The 22,356-nt window shown below is 44.2% G+C and overlaps 1 protein-coding gene across 2 annotated transcripts in view; it reads right to left on the bottom strand.

Moving 5' to 3' along the window:
* Window positions 1–43: 43 nt before the first annotated feature.
* Window positions 44–22,356, bottom strand: part of POLA1 (DNA polymerase alpha 1, catalytic subunit) — a 289,862-nt gene continuing 267,549 nt past the window's right edge. For both annotated transcript variants that reach the window (XM_032389511.1, XM_032389510.1), the window contains one exon: window positions 44–321. In XM_032389511.1, the coding sequence (XP_032245402.1) occupies window positions 179–321 (143 nt within the window). In that variant the 3' untranslated portion in view covers window positions 44–178. The remainder of the gene's footprint in view (window positions 322–22,356) is intronic.

The raw sequence follows: 22,356 nt of genomic DNA, 5'->3' as shown, positions 1-22,356 counted from the left end.
TGGTCCCCCGTCGGTCATCCCCCCCCCCCCCACAAGCCACATGTGCCCAAACACGAGGCGCGGTCCTAAAGGAAACGGGATGCCCGAGAAGCAGGCAGGGCCTGGGCGGAGGTGGTGGAGTTGCCAGGAAGCTGGGCGTCTTTCTTCACCCACCCTGCCGCCAACTTCTGGGCCTCCCTCACGGCCTCACGGCACAGTCAGCGAAGAGTTTGCTGAGGTTCACTTCCGAGTAGCCACTCCGGGACAAGAACTGCTCCGCCGTGTTCTTGAGTTTTTGGTAGTCCTGACGAACTTTGGAGGTAAAAAATTTCTTCCACTTATCTAAAAAGATATAAAAATAAAAGGTTTACAAGTCTCAGAGGTAGCGTCTTTAAAGACCATTGAGTATTTATTGGTCAAGCACTATAGAAGAGGGTGCGGATTCTGTTTGCAGTTCCGTGTCTCAGATGTCCTCATGGTCCCGTGGCTGGTCTACACCCCAGGCCAGTCCCATGCCGGTGGTTGGGGGGGGGGCGGGTGAGACCCCTAGATTCCTCTGTGGGAGCCTTTCTTCCTTTGCCCTGCCCGCCACTTGTCACCACCTAGCTGACTCAGCACATGGGGGGCAGGCAGGGCCCGGCTCTACTGATGCGAGCTGCAGGTGCAGGCCCGGGTGCAGCAGCCAAGGTGAGCCCCACCTGCAGCCACCACTCTCGCAGCGCTGTTGAGCATATGCATGCAACCGCATGCCAAGTATGGATGTGGCAGGAAAGACTTTGTCTCGAAGGAAGCCAGAGCCTCCCAGAGCAAGGTCCCAGGAACAGCTGGGCCTAGTTGGCTTTCAGGCCCTTCGGTCTGTGTCCCTCTGCTATACAAAACACCTCTGTTGACAGAGGTGAGGGGTAGGCTGTCTGGAGAGCACCTGTCCATTGGTAAGAGTTCTTCTTTGTCCACACTGTATGCCTGTGAACTTTGGGTATGCAGCGGCCCTTCCTCTGTTTCCTGCTGCTTCTACCCATTCATCTCTGGCCTTCCCACTCTGAGACGGGCACTACCAGCCAGAGAGGAGATCGTTCCTTTCCTTCCCCAGAGCCTGCTACCTCTTAACACTTGGTTCATTTAAAGGAGCAGTAGGGCCCAGACACCGAGGTCTGATCTGTTGAGGATAAGGGTGATCCCTAGGGGAAGCGACCTTGCCCCGGATGCTTAAGACGACACAGTTTTGGTTCAAAGCTGCTCAGGAACCCCGTGAGGTGTTTGGAGAGGCCGACTTTAATTTTTTTAAATCCCCATTTGCTGGCTGAGCAAGGTGGGAGGTTAAGTCACTCGCCCAAGGTCGCACAGCTGGAAATCTGGGATGAAGAAATGCCAGCCCAGGTATCCAGAACCCAGAGTCCACACTCACTTGTGCACCGCCCTCACCCTACCCTGCATGCCGGCTCCCAGAATGAGACACGCAGGCCCCCAGATGCCGGCCTGTGCCAAGCCAGGCTGCCCAGCGCCCCGGGAAGAGGAAAGCATCGGGAAGGAAACACGGAAGGGAGTGCACATCAACCACAAAAAGAAAAAGCCCACTGAAACAACAGAGCAACACTGAAGTCTACAAAACACCCGGAAAACTAAAGCTGGGTCTCAAGGTTTTTGTTCCTTAGCTACACATTCGCATTTGTTCTCCACAACCTTTTCTAAATTACATCAATTGCCTTTCAAGAAACAGCAACAAAAAGTTTTGTGGCGAGGATTTAAATGCCCAAGGGGGTTGGAAAAAGAGAGGCGGCAGGGGGGGGGGGCATCGGTAGCCGAGTACAGAAAGACACTTGGAAAGTTCTAATTACCGGAGTCTGGGAATCCACAACAATGGCCTGGAGCGGCCGCCGCCTCCTGCCTCTTGCCTCCCGCCTCCCGGCAGGGCCAGCCCCCGGCCGGCGCCCCGTGCATGTGAATGACACAAGTGCAGGTGCTGACTAGGGCGCACGTTTCAAGAGCTGCCGGAATCAGGAGCAGGGGAGGAAGGGAGAGGGCATCGCTCCTGATGTGTTTACCTCCTCTGCTGATGGGATATTGACTTTTCCCACCAGGTTGGTTAGAAAGGGGACTATTTACGCTGCCATACAGCAGAGTCAGAATGACAACCAGCGTCCCTCGGTGCTCTTCTTCGTAAAAGACAAGTGGGACCGCCAGCATATCCCATAGCCGGTCAATACAGCCAAGGCACCATTGCACGCCAGTTCGACATGCAGATAAAAGCTCCCACTTGCTTCCCCAATGATAATTTAATCAATAACATATGGAAGGTCTTCTAGGAAACAGAACTGCAAGAGCGGGCACAGGCGCTTGCGGGGGGGGGAGGCTCACCCTTTGTGCTTTTTCTCGGCCCCCTTCAGGCACCTAGGCCCCCCACATTAGGCCTTGCATGAAACCGCTCTCCTGTTTACTGCTATGCCCACCACCGTAGAACTCAAGGAAAAATATCAGCGTTAAATGGTGGAAACCAGTTAATGTGCCCAGGAACACCTGATTCCTTCTCCCTGCTCTGGTTTTTGGAGTCGGTAAAGAGGCCACTGGCACAGGCACTGCAGGTCAGGCACCTGATGACAACAACTGTTAAGAGAATCTAAGAGGCCATCCGTCAAGGGGCATCGAAGACCAGCCCAGCCCGGTCCACAGAGATGTCACAGGCCGGGGCTGTTGCTGTCTCAACAACCAGCGCGAAAAATCCAAACTTCGTCATCTGGGGAGGGGAATGCTCTTTCTACACACAAATGCATCGGCAAAATATACTCCAGTGGCCTGAACCATCACTGGAAATCACTCATCTTAATACCCCAGCAAAGCGAATCTACTTTTCCTGGGAATAACCTCTGAGGAACACGTATCTACAGCTTACTGGTGCTTTCTACATGCTGACTCCTTGGAGTTATATACTGATTATCAAAAATATCCTGTCCCCAACCCTTATGAAAACAGTGAAAAACAAGGTAGCCTAGACATTAATTATTGACAGTATTTTACCAGACACTAAAATGAACTGCTAATTTAAAAGGTGGTTTCTACTGATTAGAATAAAAAACCTCACAATTAGGCAAGTTACAGTGTTTTCTATATGGGAGGAACTAGACCATCACCTGCAGGATGAACCTGTCTTAAGTATTTTATTTAGAAGTTAACGGATCCAATCAAACGTTAGAACTGTTTGACAAAGTGGAGTATTCTCCCATCGAAGGAAAACATCTCTACTTCAGAGATTTTACTTCCCTATCAGTAAGCCAAAAATCTCTTTCAGCTGTCCTCTTTGTAAAAACCCCCTTTGGACTTAGGGAGACACACTTAGCTAGAAACCACGAGGCAAAGACATTTTAACATCGCCTAGTGGTTATTTTACTTTAATTGAGGCAGACTTAGGCACACAGGCAGAGCCGTCTCTGTTCGGAATGTCTGTTTCATTTATTTCCGTGCAAAGGTATCAAACAACAGTCAGTTATAATTGATTCTGTCAGGTGTTATACAGTCAGTCATAATTGTCTCTGTGTAGAGGTGTGTCAATTTACTATATCTGAATTAAATATTCTGTCAATTATGAAATCAGGTAATAATTTCAGTCAGTTTTTTAATTACATGGCTTCCCACCATACAGTTCTCTGCTTTCCCACCGTTTCTAATCCATAGCCTCCCTCTCTTAATGCAACGTGAGCTTTGCCTCAAGGGCTGGAATGCCGGAAGCTTTAGGAATTCTGAGAGAAAGCCACTTTATGATTTAAAACCACCCAAACTATAGAGAACTGCCGGAGCCTCTGGCCTGGCCGGCTCTGTCCTGAATATCAATCAATAACGGCGTCTGGGCAATGCACAGTATCTGAAAGATCTTAAGAGATATCCATGTTTCAAAGACAAACGCATTTGGGCCCCCTATCAACTAACAAGTATATAAACACTTCTCAAAATAAGAAATAAAAACCATCATCTTCCATTCAGTTCTTTAGAAACAAATTCACAAGGCACAGTGCCAGGCACACTCCGTGTACAAGGCATTTACGGACTGAACAACGCCTCGAGGTCCAAGTCTCGCCTGTGAAGTCACATGGTAGACGCTACCAGATTTCTAAGGGCTGAAGAGTCTGTTAGTCCACTATCCAGCTCCATTCCTACTTATAAATAATTATCTCCAGTTTTATTTTTCTCTTCTTTTTTTGTTGATACCAAAATACAGCCTTCAGACAGAATAAAATATCCATGGCTTAGCTCAAGTACTCTACTAGGCTGATGTGACAAGTATTTAGAAGTGTGATTATAATTCTCTCCACCACTGGTCTGGTTCATGTTCAATAAACACAGGTTTGCTGCAGCCTGGTGGTGGTGCTGCAGGGCCCCCCCACCAGGAAGGGCTGGTCAGTGCAAGTGTGGGAAAGAGCAGAGGGTGACGGGAGGAGGGAGGAAACAGGGTGAGACGATGTAAAGAATGCCACTTCCACAGCGAAAAATGGAAGGGGAGAGTCGCGCCCCTCACCATGTTTCAGTGGAGAAAGAGTCACCTTGAAAGAGATCAAAAATTTCCTTTCAACTGGATGAAGTGATTCTATCAGGGTTGGGTTTGGGGTGTTTGTATTTGTCATGTCGGAAGAAAATTGCCCATGCAGCCCCCTTGCTGAGGTTATAAAAAGTACTGTCAACCACACTGGACAGAATTTTTTTGGGGGGGGTGCAGAGAGGGGAAAAAAACACATTGTGCAGGATCATTAAGCACTGTTGTATAAATAAAGTTAGAAGATCAAACGAAAGAGGGGACTCGGGTTAAATGCTGGAAGACAAGCTTAAATAAAGTTCTAAGAAAAAAGCAAGGCACGCTGTAATTCCAAGAACCTATTACTTCAGACAATTTACTTCAAAAAATAAAATCAGAATGGTAAATGATTACCCAAAAGCAATCATGTCATCATCACTGAGAGATGGAATAAAATAATTTTTTGTGAAGTGGCTGAATGAGAGCAACTTAAAAGCCACGGAGCCTGTCAGAAGCACATTATTTCTTTTTACACCCCGTTTCCCAATTCATCTCAGTGCTGCTGACTAACCTCGGCTCCCAGCAGGTGGAGCATTTAAAATAAATAGCATTTCCTACAAAACGCGCTCCAACTGCCCCATGACAGACGCTTCCAATTCCCGGCCAGCCACTGGATCAGCTTCAGCGGTATCTAACAAGGTGTAAATACAATAACAAGCATGTAATTAAGTGAGCATGATGAAGTTAATGGAGATAATTCATTCCATTTTGGGCTTATGAATATTCTATTAGATGTTATCAGGCAGCTGGAATAGCTGTTAATTTAATCATCATTCAGACCAGCAAAATGTTCTTTGTGCGAGCATAATTGCAGAGAATGAATAATTGATTTGACAATTGTACCAGTGGATTTCAAACAGTTCTGTGCGCTCTCAGAGCAGGAAGGGAGGAGAACTGGAATACTCAAAGCACTGAAGAGGTGGCAGAGAAGCCAGCCTGTAAATTGAACATTATCAGGACACAGATAAAGGACAATTTTTATTTTATCAATGCAACACAATTACATTACAGTGCGCTAGTAATCATTCTGCCCACACTTTAAAAAGGGAAATAAATTACTCTTCATGGGAAAGGACAAAAAGAAATATCAAAACCATTTAGAATCCATTGATATTAGATATTTAATTTTTTGCATTATATTTTATTATAGGAAATATCAAACTGTGTTTGAAATTGCTGGCACATTTAACTCTGTTACCTGCAATCAGGTACACAGATTGTATTTTACACGTATCTCTGCATTACAGCATGTTCTATGAATTACAATGACTTTATTGCAATTTTTCAAAATTACCCTAATGTTTAAAAAGAGCCATCATTGTGGTATACAAGAGTACTGTATACTTTAACTATCAGAACTCTGTTCTGGATACGGTGAACAACCAGCAAAATTTTATTCTCCAAATGATTCTATACTGCATCTGGGCGGAAAAAGTAGCAACAAAATGTTGACCTCGAACAACAAGCGGTTTCCAACATGAAACTAAATTTTATCAAGGATAAACTCTACCAAAGACCTACGGTTCTGAGTTACTGACCCAGGAGACAACATGTTAGCGCCCCCCAAGGACCCCAGCAGGGCTACTACTGCAGTTTGCAAACGGCCTTCATGGCACCCTATTCTACAAGCCTGTGATTGATTTTTAATTTTTACATTAAAAAAATTAAGTTTTTATTTAAATTCCAGTTGCTTAACAGTGTAATATTTGTTTCAGGTGTACAATATAGTGATTCAACCCTTCCATACCTCACCCGGTGCTCATTATGACAAGTTACAAGCTTGTAATTTAATCAAAGCCAATGGGATAGATAGCAACTGCGGTGGAATTTGATGTGAGCGCTATTTTTCAATACACAGGATGTCATGAGAAAATAGGAATATTCCTAAATATCTTTTTTTTTAAAGATTTTATTTATTTATTTGACAGAGAGGGACAAAGCGAGAGAGGGAACACAAGCAGGGGGAGTGGGAGATGGAGAAGCAGGCTTCACTGGGAGCAGGGAGCCCGACGCGGGGCTCGATCCCAGGACCCTGAGACCATGACCCGAGCTGAAGGCAGACACCTAATGACTGAGCCACCCAGGCGCCCCATTCCTAAATATCTTAATGTCGAATCAATGTTCTGTGACAGACAAGAACAAAGATGATTAGCCCCAGGTCAGTGTTGTTCAAGGAGGGTTGGAAAGTAGAATCACCTGGGGAGCTCCCCCCCCCGCCCCGCCCACAACATACCCATCCAGTGCCAGCACTCAGCTCCATTCTCATAGGTCCTTGTGGAGAAAAGAGGTGAAAAATGTGTTTGTTTGTTGGCTTTTTACTTTATTTTTTTAAAAGAGAGCACGCCAGTGGAGGGCAGGGGGAGAGGGAGAGAGAGAGAATCTTGAGCAGGCTCCAGGCCTAGTATGGAGCCCAACACAGGGCTTGATCTCATGACCCTGAGATCATGACCTGAGCCAAAATCAACAGTCGGACATCTAACCGACTGAGTCACCAGGTGCCCCTGTTCGTTGGCTTTTTAAAGATTCGCAGATTCTGATGAGTTTACACCTCCTCCATTGAGGACAAGAACTACCAACTTTTCAGGTATTTCAGATTACAATGGCCTCGAAGCCTCATAGCATTAAAATAGCATTTTCTACCACCACCATTCTTCCTGAAGACCTCAGTCTTCAAAGGCTCATGTCAGCAACAATATCTAAGAAGTGTGCACCGTACATTTATGGTTCACGTACCATTTCTAATCTTGATGTTTAATGATCTTAAGTTCTACTTACATGGTTTCTAAACCTGGGTGCATAAACCAATACAGACTGATTAATATGCTATTTGGTGACATGCACTAACCACGGAACCTGGAAATCATTTACCCTGGAGAGTCAACAGGGTGTGGGTGTGTACATGGGCTGGCACACTCTTGGGAGCGAAGGACAGACAGGGGAGGAAAAGAGAATGCCTAGGTATTAAATGCAGGAAGTACAGACTGGGAGCTGGCACTGGCTTCAGAATTGGAAATTCTGCACTCATTTCTGGGCTCTCATCTCTGGCTGTCAAGCCCCTGCTTATTTTTCTTCACTTTAATGAACGAGTAGGTTGAAGGGTTAGTGTGCCGGCAGTTTCCAGGATGAAGCAGCGCTCACCAAATGTTAGTCACTGACAATGACGGCAACAGGCGTTAGTCACTGACAAAGCTATGGCCACGTTCCAGAGGTGGGAGAAGAGCGAGCCCTCAGGGTCTAGCAAATATGCACAAGAGGCACCTGTGGAATGGGTTCCACACTCTAGGTCTGGGCCAAAGGCTGTGGGACCAGCTAGGCTCTTGTCTTCTTGGGGATAAAGGCAAAGAACACAGGCCTTGCCCTGGTTGCCCCTTGATCCTCTGGGTATCTTCCCTTCTTACCAGCCTTCTGTTCTCACAGCCTAGGCTACTGTGTCAGGGACAGTTCTAATCCACGTAAACGGATGGAAATACGGTTGGGCCACAGTTGGACATGAAAGTAACAGCCGTGCTGTGACCAGGGTCTAAGCCACTTTCTGGACAGAGGACAGAAAAGGGGCTGTGCCCTCCTCGATCCTGACATTAAGGCAAGCCACCTCTAACACTCTACCCTTCTGCACACTGGGGATGGCTGCAGCTACAACCACTCCAAGGGTTCTTGGCATTTCCTGGGTTCCATCTTTGTTCATGGGTAGTATACATTCCCTCTCAACTTGTGTATCACGTGTCTATAGATGTCATAACCAAGACGGTTAATTACATTCTTTGTGGAGGGAAAAACGTAAACATTTTTTAAAAAGATTTTATTTATTTATGTCAGAGAGAGAGAGAGAGCACAAGCAGGGGGAGCGGCAGGCAGAGAGAGAAGGAGAAGCAGGCTCCCCTCTGAGCAGGGAGTCCGATGCGGAACTCGAGCCCAGGACCCTGAGATCATGACCTGAGCCAAAGGCAGACGCTTAACCGACTTAGCCACCCAGGCGTCCCAACATAAACATTTTTGATTAATCCAAACCAAATAGGTATTCTGGCAATGTATTTTTTTTAAGATTTATTTATTTGACAGAGAGAGTGTGAGAGAGCGAGCGAGCGCGCACATGCTCGTGCACGTGACGGGGAGGGGCAGAGGGAGAGGGAGAGAGAGTCCCAAGCCGACTCTGAGCTGAGCATGGAGCCCGACACGGGCCTCGATTTCACAACCCTGAGATCACGACCTGAGCCGAAACCAAAAGTCGGACGCTTAACCAACTGCTCCACGCAGGCACCCCAGGTATTCTGGCAACATATTAATATAATAAGTGACTATATATTCCTCCAGGTTGTTAGATGAGCCCTCGGTTCTTCACCGTGCAGGTTTACCCCAGGACAGCTCATAACATGGCAGCTGGTTTCCAGCAGAGTGATCAGCCAGAAAGTGAGAAAGCACACTCAAGACAGAAGTCACAATCTTTTGTAACCTAATCTCAGAAGTGACATTCCATCCCTTTTGTCACTCAGTCCAGCCCACACTCAAGGGAAGAGGATTACTGCATAAGAATGAAACTAAAAGGCAGGGAATCACTGGGTGCCATCTTAGAAACTGCCTATCAGAGAGGGCCATTGCCCTGGATAAATGGTGGGAATACAGGAAAACATGAATAAATATATTATTTGCCAACTTGTTGGGATATGTATTATGCAACATATGCTATAATATGCTATTACAAAAAGCCCACAGATTCAGCGTGCAACGGCTAAGAGATGGGGGAAATCTAAGGCCTTAAGAAATCTGAGAGGAAGTCAAAGGCAGACTTTTAAATGACTGCTTACCATCAAACTCATTACCCAAGGAAAATACAGGAAGGCAAATTCTGTACCAGATACATTTTTCAGCTGCTCTGGATTTAATGTTTATGTAAAATAGATGTGGTTTTGGATTTCTGACTCATCAGATACAATATAAATATTAAAGAAGTCCAGCCACTTAGAGAACCAACTATGAAGCCTGAAATACCAGTGTTGTCAGGGTATCAGGATTAGTAACCTTTATCTTCTTAAACTCTATGAACTGATACACTGTAATCTCTCTGGGATGAGTTCTTCCATTAAGCTAATGTGATTTTGTCCTTGGAAACCTGAAGACTGTGGGGTATTCCTAATTCCAGAATATATCAGTGAGACTCTTTAAATAGGATTCTCCACCAGTTTCCATAGCACTGACCATATATCTTGAAACCTTAACTGATTAATCACCAAGATAGCCACAGTCCCTCTCTGTCAACTCTTCTAGTCTCCAGGACATCAAGGCTCCGTGGAAAGTGACTGACTGTCCTAAGGAAGGAACACTTCCTCTGAGAAAAGGCTGGAGGCTCGTGTGAGACTAGATGGCTTAAGTGAAGCCACCAATAAATATAAGCTGAATGGAATGAAATTCTCCCTGCAGAATTTGTAAAAATTTGGGAAGGCTGGACTAAAACCTACTGAAGGTGAATTTCTCTTGAAAGAAATGGCACCTTCAGGCTTCCTCCTTACAAGGATGGGAAAACACTGACCACACACGCTGATTCCAAAATGGGGGGTTATTTACTTGGAGCAGTAAGCAAATATTTGGTATTTTATGTTTTATGCCTTTCATTATTATAAGTCAAGGATTACCAAACTATGACCCGAAGGCCAAATCGACACTGCCCCTTGTTTTTGTCAATAAAGTTTTACTGGAACACAGCCATGCCCATGTGTTTCTGTACCGTCTCTGGCTATAATGGTGTAGCTGAGTAGCAGCCGTGGAGCCCACGTGGTTCTCAAAGCTGAAAATATTCACTACCCGACCCTTTACAGAAAAGCACTAGCCAATTCCTATTATAGAGAGGGTTACAAAGGTACATATTCTATTGTTTCATCCTTTTTTAAAAAGATTTTATTTATTTATATGCCAGAGAGAGAGTGTGCGCACAAGCATGGGGAGCGGCAGGCAGAGGGAGAAGCAGGCTCCCTGCCGAACAAGGAGACCGATGTGGAACTCTATCCCAGGACCCATTGCAGGACTCAATCCCAGGACCTGGGGATCATGACCTGAGCCCAAGGCATACAATCAACCGACTGAGCCACCCAGGCGTCCCCTATTATTTCATCCTAACAATAACCCAGTAAGTTGAACAGAAGAGACACTATACCCATGAGGAAACTGGACCAGGAGGCTTTCTGCAAGGTCACAAATCTAGTTCATGCTCTTTCCTCTAAAGTCTCTTTGTGGAGGGACACGAAGAGAAACTCTTATTCTCCTATTCCCCAGCCTGCACGATTTATCTTTTTTTTTTTTTTTTTTTTTTAAGGCACAAGTTCTCCTCACAGTACTCTTATATAAGATTTTCCATAGTTGGCTCAGGCAACTGAAAGTCTTTGGAATTTTAACAAATGCTGATGCAGGATGCTACAATGAACATCCTCATTTTTCCCCATGTAAAATGTTGATGCTAGGGCATGTAAGGCAAAATGTTCCACTTTATAGATGTTTAAATTTGCTCTAATTAAAATCGGAATCCTTATTTCAGTATGTTCTTTGGCTTTTCTTGGATGAAGGTCAAATGATATTGGAGAAGAGATGGAATGAGCACATCAGGGAATGTCCTATTGCATATTCCAGATTCCTCTCAAATGAATGCATAACCCCTGTGGTAAAACGTAAGAAAATCCTTGTATCTGCTATTAAAAAAAAAAAAAGGCTTTTGGGGCACCTGACTGGCTCAGTCGGTAGAGAGTGCGACTCTTGATCTAGGGGTTATGAGTTTGAGCCCCACATTTGGTGTAGAGATTACTTAAAAACTATAATCTTTTTTTTAAAGGCTTCTTATTAAGGCATTCTTTTGAGAGAATCTGTTAGTAGCTAGAGAAACTCACCACCTCCATTTCTGTATGTTTAATATGCACACTTTTCATTGCCAAGAAAGAATCCCCACACTGCTTTGCATTTTTACTTCGAGAATCCTCAATGTATACTTTTTAATGCTTAGTCCAAAGCTAATGACAAAATGGGTATTACTGATTTGCAAACTGTTGCTATCCATTTAAAGCTATGTCACATTCACAACGCAAGGAAAAGGGAAAGGGAAAGCAGTCTGTCCTCCACGGTACAGTTCTTGATTAAGTCACTGGATTCTCTGAAGCCTGTGACCTTGTTCAGCTGCCTCTAGGCCTGCATTTCCCTCACTTCGCAGATGGAAGCGGAGAGTTCCGAGGGAAGGCAGGTAGTAAAGGACACAGCAGAATGACAGAGTGCCTGAAACCTAATTCCCCAGGACAGGCAAATGGTGCCGAGGGAGGTCTACCTGCTAGCCTGTACGCATCTCGCCATGCAGGGCAGCCACCTTCCCGCATGAAGACAGGACCACTGACACTGCAGAGTGTGCAAGGGATTCGTTGAGATGGCACTAGCGAGAGGGCTGGTTCTGAATACTGCCTGCATCATTTCTGGAGTCTTTTCTTGCATGCATTAGGAAAAACTGAAATGCTCTCAAAGTAGAAACGGAAGGAAAATAGGGATCTGAAACCTGCTTGAAAATAAGCCCAGAAAAGCAGTGTGATACCTGGGAAAGAACTCTGGACCAATGTAAGACTGAGGATTTTTTTTTTTTAAGATTTTATTTATTTGACAGAGAGAGACATAGCCAAGAGAGGGAACACAAGCAGGGGGAGTGGGAGAGGGAGAAGTAGGCTTCCCGCCGAGCAGGGAGCCCAATGCGGGGCTCGATCCCAGGACCCTGGGATCATGATCCGAGCCGAAGGCAGACGCTTAACGACTGAGCCACCCAGGCACCCCAAGACTGAGGATTTGTAGACTCTTTATAAATACTGACCGGTGGGGCATTAGGCTACCCCATCTCTACCACCAAACAGCTCTAGCCCTTATTGGCAAATAACCTGTGTTTGGACTTCTCCACTTGTTCATTCAACAAATATTTATTGAGTACCCAAGTGGGTGTCGTGTACAACTGGGGGCGAATTAAGGAATCAAAAGATAAATTAGTGTGACTGCTGTACTTTAGCACCACAGTTTGGCATTCTAGCTGGATTAAAAGATATATAAATAAGTAAAGAGAGACAACTCCATGAAGCCACAAGAGAGCACAAATTATTAACTCATTCAACAAGTATTTACTGCGTGCCTACTATGTGCCAGATACCGTTCTAAGCCTTGGGGATACAGGAACGAACCAGACAGACAAAAATGCCGGTCTTCACAAGGCGGAGAGTCTGGTGAAATTACAGACATGATTGACATAAAGAGAACAATCCATTAGAGATAGGAGAAAGCTAAATAAAATAGAAGGCAGGCAACCCAGAAATATGAGTTACTTTTATTATTACTGCAATACACCTAATAGATCACAACTCAATTATTGTCAGCACAGATTATTGGATATTTATGTAATTTTTAAAGTGTAAATAAATTCTGAGGCAATGGAGCAGGCTTACTGTGTTACTGCCACCCTCAAAATGGTCCATCTATTGGCCCTGATTTTAAAAATATGGCTCACTCCAAAAGCCATCCAACGCAACACCATCCAGCTGCCGTCTGGCCTACAGCCGCTGCAGGCAGCCGCTTTCATTCACAAGCGGAGCCAGTGGAGGGGGGACTTGAGATGGAGAGAGGATAAATTCCATTTGTGCTATTAAAAAAAAAAAGTAGAACAGTGAACCCAGCAGTTGAAAAGTGAAGAGAAAAAGAAGAAAACAGTAATCTTGCTATAGAAACTGGAGAATTATGTTCTTGCTCTCCCCCACTTTTTTTTGCTTTCACACTCTACAAACTCTAGCACCCCGAACAACTCAGTCTCCTGCTATTTCCAGCACTTTAAAGAAACTTTTCAACATTTTTGTTTGACACATTTTTTCAACAGGGAGGTGAAGACAATAAGTAAACAGGTAGTGAAGGGCTATTTAGAGAGCTGGTCAGTCACAGTAATAAGAAAGGGAAAAAAGCCACCAGAACAGAACATCCATCCTACGTGCGGCAGCCTCAGACGGCACATGACCTCTGACAAACAGTTTTCAGAGTAATTTTAATGCTCCTCTGGATTTAACTTGACTAACTGGTAGCAATTGAGCACATCTCCCCCCCGCCCTTTTTTCCGTGGCAGCAGTTATCTAAAATGCTACAATAACAGCATCAAAAGTAGAATGGTGGAAGATTGGTTTTCCATTGTGCTGCTGAACTGGCATAATGCCCACTTTAAAAGCAATTCGCTGCTCATCACTGAAATCTGGCAGACACGACACTAAATGCCTTGAGGGAAAAAAAGGGACTTGAGAAGGGGGAACCCACTCCAACCACCACGCAAGGGGAAAAAGCGCCATAGATGATGAATCTGGGTAAGAAGAGAAAATTGCCAAATGAAAAGTTGAGCATTGCATGCAGACTCCCAACAGGCTGTACTTAATTTGCTAGAAGAAGATTTCGTCTACAGGTCTGCATTAGCACTAGCAGAACAAAACAAAAGCAAAATACATATTTATGTCTGTCTATTGTTCTGATGAAGCAAAAACCCAGTGAGTTCCGTCAATCATGTGTCAAACACGTCTTCCCCGTTTTATTTACCACCAAATATAATGAGTAAATATGTGATAATAAAACTCTTCTTTTTACATGGACATATACAATTTTTCCTCCTGCTAAATACAGGTAATGATTTAGGAAGCTTTCAAAATGTCTTTTTACTGTCAATAAAACTAATTCTATTCCTATTTTCATGTAAAAAAAAGGCTTTACGAATGAAAATTCAAATTAAAATTCTGATTATAGTGTAGTGTGACAACACCTGTATTTATAATTTTACTGTCAGCTAGCTTGTAGTGTTTAACAATAGCTCGAAGTAGAAAAGTAATTGGAATTTGTCTGTAACATGCCAGATGACGGCATCGGGAGCTTTGCTACGCTACAGCAAATTTGGTTTGATGGCAAAATAACCTCACTGAGATTTCTGTAAATCAAAGGTTATTGGGGCTGGAGAGGGGGAAGGTCTCCCAGGATAAATTCCACAAGACCCCTTCTGGAATGTACAAAATCTCAGAGTTTCCACCTGAGGAGTCAAGACTGCCGTGACCCTGACTTGCGCTCCTGGCCTGTCATCTCCCCTTGCAGCCTCGAAAACGGAGCCGATACAATTTAGTTTCTAGAGTTCCTCTAGAAAACCAAAGACCAGATAAATAAACAACAGCGGCGAAACCCTGTTGTTTCTAAAACAGACCAATGACGTCATGTAACTATGAACTTGCCAGAAGTGGGTGGGATGGGGCATCCATCAAATGAGGGGAAGCATACCTGGGGACTGAAAAGCACCAAGGTGGAACAGGGCAAGACCATGTGAGTGACAAGGAATGGAACGCTCCCCATTTCTCAAAGGCTGCATAGCCAGGAGCGCTAGAGATGTTTATTGTATTCATTCATTTTCAGTAACGACAGATAAATAATATAGGTACCCACACAGATGCCTTAGATTTGCTATTTATCAAAAGATTAAGAGAAAACTTACACATCCCACTTATACTTTTACTGAAGCAATATGGAGACGAAAATTATTTAAAGCAGTGTTCTGCTGTCAACCTGAATCTTTCAAAACTCATAAACACATGCTAATCTCCACACACAACTTGCCTCACTCTAGTCTACAAGTGAAAAGCCCATCTTTTTCATTATCCTAAAGATGAAAAAAAAAAAAAAAGAAGCCACGTACAAAAGAAAAACAGAATGACAGTGATGTTTTAGTTTACACTAGATATGGCAACACACACAAACTGTCAAAACTATGGAATGAAAAAAGCTGTTATCAAGCAACTGTCAAGAGAGTCCTCTGAGATTTGGAAATCTTGTGTTTATTGTAACTACTGCACATTACACAAAGAAAGAAACATCCCTCTCCTTGCTCTTGCTGCTAAATATCATGCAAGAGAACACAGGCTTCTCCCTCAGTATTTAGATTAATTCTTCCCCCCGTGTGTAATTCTGTGCTTGACGGAGCTGCTTCCCTCCTCCTAGCTTTTCTACAGTGTGGCCAAAGTTCAGAGAGAAAACTCCAAGTTACCTCAAACATTATTTCATTTCGAAAACCATCACCACCCTCATTTCATGTTGGTAACTGGTTGTCTATCTGTAAGAGTGGAATCCGTTAACATCAAAATGCAGAGACTTCACCTGAATGATTTTCCTGACTTAGGGAGTTCTACAAAGAGAAACATATAGTTGAAAAGACACACACACTTACCATCAAATGATTTTAATCTGTTACTCTTTCTCTTTCCATCTCTCTATGTGGATACACAGAGAAATTCCTCAAGGAAAATCACTATCTCATAAGGGGGAGACAGGGGAAAATACAGGGTCCAAATCTTTTCCATAGTGCACAGATATTAGTGATTTATAGGTCATTTCCCCCATCCCAAACTCAAGGGGCAGATTCCCTTATAATTTTACCCAAGCCGGTACATTTTATTATATTCCTAACCTGGTCTTTCCCTCTAAACACAGAGGCAACATCACTCACAGCCTGACTTCGTTCCTGTTGGAGGCCCACATGGCCCGCTCAGCTAAGCGCAGAGCAGGCCTTCATCACCTACAGCAGCAGCTGCTCCTTGATTAATGTAAGTAAAGGCATTCTTCGGGTGTTTCCATTTTTCTTTTTCATGTTTCCTTTAGATGCAGAATACTCGCCCTCTGACATTCCTCAGGACGGAGAAAAACTGGACAGCAGAACCCTTATTACAATTGTAATTGCCTGCATTCAGACAAACCATGGGCCAAATCAAATCACAAAATACATTACTGCAAAAAAAAATGTTACCAGTGCATGGGCTGACGTACAGAACAATAGTCCTAACTCCTGACCAAGGAGATTCCACTGAATTTACTTCCGTACATTTTGTTGGCATCCCTCCCTGTGCAGAGAGCTAATGAGCACATCAGAACACTATTGATGAACATGTCCACCATCTCAGTGATGGAGAAAAGAAGTCAACGAGTCTTAAGTGGATCTTGGCTCTAAATAGGTTATAATGGTTACCCAATACTTAGAACATACTTATTTTGGGTTTCAGTGACCTGGTATGACTCAAGTCAGCAACAGAATAGGTCAGTCAAATTTTAACCTGAGGTAAAAACAGTTTTAGTGATGTCAGTTTTATAAAAATGAAGATGATTGCCAAGTAAAGAAAATCTAAATTCCTCTAAAACCCTTATGTAAGCTTTTATGATTTGAAAACACTCCCTCAATTATTAAGGAAGGGAAAAAGAGGGATATTGATGCTTTATCACTTGCATTCTTTACTACTATTTTCGGTCAAGTGGCCAATTTACAACACTTTCATGTAATGAAAATCAAGTTTTATGCAATTATTTTAATACCAACCAGTTCTCTGCTAATGAAATTTTATTTGAGGTAAAGAGTTAAAAAAAAATTTCCCCCGGAGTCTAAGGACATTTTTGACAAGGTTTATGTGGAAAAAAGAGCTATAAGTTGGTGAAGACAACTGGTCCCTTAAGGAAGTTTGGGGACATCTGTAACAAAGTTGGGGACTTAGTTTTAGTTATTTACACAATTTACAAACCATTAGCATTGTGCACAAGGTAGTTAAGTTTAAAATGTGCTCCAGAGCTACTGTTTGGATTCGAATCCTAGCTGCCATCAACTTGCTGTGTTACCTTGAGCAGGTTTCTTAACCTCTCTGTACCTCTATCTCATCTGTAACACAGGATAACAACAGTACTTACTTCATAAGGTGTTGTAAGAATTAAATAATTAAGATGTAGAAAATGCTTATAATAGCATCTGGCACTTAGTGTTCTATAAATATTTCTCCGTTTGCACTTAGTGTTCAATAAATATTTCTCAAAACTGGACGGCTTGACTTTCCAGATAGAAAGGCCCCAGAAACAGCCTAGCACTGTGTATAAAAACTGTCCCAAACTGAGACACACTATTGTGAATGTGTCCATGACTGAGTGCAAAACAGATCCTTCAAGTTTCAGAAAAGGAACAAGCAATTTAAGTCACATATAGAAAGGATTAAGAATCAGATAAGCTTTCAAAAAAGACAGTAGAACAATGTTTCCGAAATTTTGAAGGAAACGGAGTTCCAGTCTAGAATTCTGTAACTAGTGATTAGGTTTGAGGGCAGATTAAGGACATTTTAAGACAAACAACATCTCAAACATTTCATCTGCCATAGATCCTTTTCCAGGAAGCCACTTGGAAGAGGTACTCTACCTCTCCCCAAAGGAGGAACAGTAAACAAAGATGGAGAATCCAGGACACGAGGACTCTGGGTGAAGGTAAGGGGAGGTCCTCAGGATAACAGCTGTGTACCAGGCCATGAGGGCCCCGAGCCCAGAATACCAGGTATGTTTGAACTGGATGAAGAACAGGCTTAGATAACCAGGGGAAGGGTTGGTATGTATAAATACTGACTGCTGGCTGGCCAGAAGTGTGATCTAACTGCCTCCTGAGCACGGGAGAGGGGGCGGGAAGTGTGCATTTGTGGTGGGGGTGGGAGCGGGCACCAGGTCCTCATAGTCCACTATAGGAAACAAGCAGAGAAGGCACTCTGGGCCTGTTGTTTAGAGATAAGGACAGAGTACTAGAAATAGTCGACAAATGAGTTACAACTGGGTGCTTTCAAGGTCTGGGGGATGCGAGTACTCTGAGAAAGGGGACAGCTTTTTCTAACCAGCTATACTGAACTTTTTTTTTTTTTTTTTTTTAAGATTTTACTTATTCATTTGAGAGAGAGAGAGAGCACAACCAGGGGGGAGGGCAGAGGGAAAGGGAAAAGGAGACTCCCCGTTGAGCAGGGAGCCCAACTCGGGGCTCGAATTCCAAGACTCTGAAATCATGACCTCAGCCAAAGGCAGATGCTTAACCGACTGAGCCACCCACACACCCCTATACTGAACTTTTCATACCTCAAATTACACACACGTGTAACTGCTAAAATTAAAAATTAAAGAGTCAACCAACCAACAAAATGTCTCCCATCCATCCCGTGCCCCTTCTCAGAAGCAATCATTTTAGCCTATTTCTCTGTCCGCCTGGGAATATTTAGGAAGCTCTATTAACTTGTAACAAGTGGCAGGAAAGCCTTGGCTATCTAGAACATTTGGGGTAGCTGAGTTTGCTGAGAAGACGAGTTTATTATGTGAATGACAGCAACCTTTCCTTTTTTCTTTTTAAAGATTTTTTATTTGAGAGAGAGAGAGAATGTGAGCAGAGGGAAGGGGCAGAGGCAGAGGGAGAGAGAATCCTCAAGCAGTTTCCCTGCTGAGTGCAGAGTGTGACTCAGGGCTTGATCCCAGGACCCTGAGATCACGACCTGAGCCCAAATCAAGAGTCGGCCGCTTAATCGACTGAGCCACCCAGGCACCCCAGCACCCTTTCTAAAATATACATTACAGGGTGCTGAACTCTCTTGAAAACTGAGAGTGTGCACTCTGAACACTGTTTACTCTGATGACCCAAAGCTGAAGTTGTGTGTACAGAGGTGGGCAGGATACAGGCCGACAACACGACACTGGAACTTGCTTTCTTGGAACACTTCCACATTTCAGGTTGCTTTGGGGCCAGATCGATTCTCCAAAATGGCCTAGTGACGCCATTCTGGCTCTGTAACTTTCTAGGGCAGGGCCTCTGAAGGATTTTTTGTACTGACAACCTCTTTGGGCAGTCTACTGAAGCCCATGGACCCCTTCTCAGAATGTTTTTATTTTTACTTTTTTTAAAAAAAGATTTATTTATTTGAGAGAGAGAGAGAGAGAAAGAGAACGCAAGCAAGCGGGGGTGGAGGGGCAGAGGGAGAGAAAGAATCTCAACCAGACTTGGCGCTGAGCACAGAGCCCAATGTGGGGCTCGATCTCACCACCCTGAGATCATGATCTGAGCCGAAATCAAGAGTCAGAACGCTTGTTCTGACTGAGCCACCCACGTGCCCCAGAATGTTTTAAAATAGGTAAAATAAAACACACAGGATTACAAAGGAAAGCAATTAGAGTGAAATACATTTATCAAAATATTTAAAGGACACAGGGTATAAAAGTACAAGTACTTTCCTTTGAGGGTGTTAAATGACAAGATGTGGTGCTGTAGCGACTGAAATTTCAAAGCAGAGATGAGACGTAATATTTGAGATATCCACAAGAACTGTAACGTGATCTGAAAAGACCTGTGACTTCTACCGGCGACAAAATCATAGATAGCACTGGTACCACTGTACTCTGAGGCCTCTCTTCATAAGTGAAGGCAGCACTAAATTCCAGTTAGAGGCTGAGCAAAATAAAGATGTACCTTTCTTCCCACTCAGGTTCGCTGACCCCTAGTTGTAGAGCAGCTGTTCTTAAAAGTGTGGGCCAGGGTCCTCTGAGGGGGAAGCTTGAGCCCCTTTCAGGGCTCCCCAAGGTCAAAACGTCTTGAAAACTTTATAAAGAGGTACTTTATATAAATTTGTCTTTTTTACTCTAATTCTCTGAGTCGCTAGGGGAGTGCCCAGAGGCTACATGGTGTGGGATGCTGCCGGGGACTAAATGCAGAGGTGGATATGCAAAATCAGCTGTCTCCTATTAAGGCAGACATTAAAGAGATGTGCAAACGTTTAAAATGCTGCTCTCCTCATAATTTTTTTGGAAAATGTAGTTATTTTCATAAAATGGGTTTCTGTGTTAATACGTAGTGAGTTTATTATTGTTACTTTGAAATGAATTTAAGTCCCTCAATACTTTTTAAGCACGTAAAGGAGTCCCCGGGCGAGAAGCATGAAAACCACTGTTCCATAGCCAACAATACTGCTGTCCTTCTATAACATTAGTGACCCTAAGACAGAGGCCGCTTTCCTCATGGCCAGAAAATCATCATCACATTTACTTCTCTTAGTGACCTTTGACTTTACAAAATACTACCTAGAGTTTCCTCAGTATTTAGCCCAGTGCCCCCAGACCCTCCCGTACCAGCTCACCCTCCCACATCCATTTCACTAGCCCCTAGTTAGGGTTTCTTAACCTATGACACAGTGGGCCAGTAATTCTTTGTTGTGGGACTGTCCTGGGTCCACTGTAGAATGTTCATCAGCAACCCTAACCTCTGCCCGCTAGATGCCAGTAGCACCTGCCCCCAGTTGTGACAATCAAATATGTCTCCAGATTTTGCCAAATGTTCCCTACGAGGGCAAAATTGCCCCTGGTTTGGAACCACTGTCTGAGGGCACTTGCGTAGGCTCACTCTTCACATGTGCCCAACCAATACCAGAATTCCTCCTCAGAGTGAGAATTTTTCCTGTCATTCCATTGTTAAGTGACTACTTTTTTTTTTTAATGAAATACTCTCTTGGGTGGGTGGGGATTTCATGGGAAAAAAGGAAACTTGAATGAGGACGAACAGTAAGCTACTCAAAAGAATCTGGGGCTAGGAGAACTGTTTAGATGCTTGAATTCATGACATCTCTGCTTTGAATATGGGCTGAGAATTACAGGCATCCCCAAGAAGAGGAAACAGTAATCTAGTTGGGAGGGGGACAATGGCCAGAGAGGTCTGATGAGAAAAACTGAACATGTGGGTTTGCTTTGGGTCAGTGAGAGGAGCCAATACAATGCAGATGTCACCAAAGAAAGAAGGTGGTTCCCATGGAGGACTCCTGACTGTGGGGAGATCATGGAGATGGCAATTCAGAACAGCCAGAGGAGAGAGCACGTCTTTATATTTGGTGGATGACTATTTCTCAGGTAAATGGGAGAGGCTGGAGAGGGAACAGGTGACTGCAGGCTCTACACGAAAAGAAGTCTGAGAAAACCAAGGACCCTCCAGATGTGTCAGGACAAAGACAAGACAGGACACTGAAGAACTGTGTTACAGTGAACACAGCCTGAGGCCAGCAGGGTCAACCTAGAAGGCTCAGATGCAGATATAAAACTTGAAAGGAGTTTCTTGATAGGATCACAGCCTTCACCAGCCCCATAAGAAGCCCTTACCCACAACTTCCTCAGGCCAAAGTCTAAGTTTCTTCTTCCCCGCTGAGCGTGGAGCCTGACGCAGGGCTCAATCTCACGACCCTGAGATCATGACCTGAGCCGAAACCAAGAGTCAGATGCTCAACTGACTGAGCCCCCCAGGTGCCCCCAAAGTCTAAGTTTCTTTGTCTAGTGTCCCTTCTCCAATATGCCAGCCAGAACTGGGTGATGGAAGGATAAAGGACGAGGAAGTGCATGCCCTGTCAACTATGCCAGCTAATTGTCGCAAGGCAAGCTGTCTGTTGATGAAAGAAAGTGGGACTCACCTTGTAAACCTACTTCCTTTTACAGATTCCTAACCTTCTCAGGAAAAGTTACTAAAAAAGCTCTCTCATCTTATCAGAAGAAAACATGGCACAGGCTTTATGGAGACCTTGGTTAGACAAGCAAAGTCATCTGTAAACCTGTGGTAGCCAGGTCTGTGGAAAACCTCTCCTGGAGTGTTGGCTTCCTTCCCTGGCCACAGTAAGCCCCTAGCAATTATTCTGTACAAGGTAGTGCTGCCCCCTGGGTCAGAGCCCCTCTTCCAGGGACTTAGAATTGAGATGGGAAATGAGGGAGAGGTCCGATTTCAGTTCAGGTTTGGGAACTGCAGTGTAAGCAAACTCTGTCCAGTGTGCCCAGAGCAGACAAAGACCCTCTAACTCGAGAGAGAAAAGGAATGAGCTGATGTGCAGATGGGCGGTGGGGACGAGGCCAGATGGCTGCACAGGCTCTAGATCAGCTGCCTTCCTGGCCCCAAGCTCTGAGAGTCTCTGGATCCTCATGATGAACTTCCCTTTCTTTTTTTTCTTTTTTTTAAGATTTTA

This window comes from Phoca vitulina, unplaced genomic scaffold (genome assembly GCF_004348235.1).
Source record: "Phoca vitulina isolate PV1807 unplaced genomic scaffold, GSC_HSeal_1.0 scaffold55, whole genome shotgun sequence".
Lineage (NCBI taxonomy): Eukaryota > Metazoa > Chordata > Mammalia > Carnivora > Phocidae > Phoca > Phoca vitulina.
The sequence above is the reverse complement of the archived record's forward strand: the minus strand, read 5'-3'. Positions and strand labels throughout refer to the sequence as shown.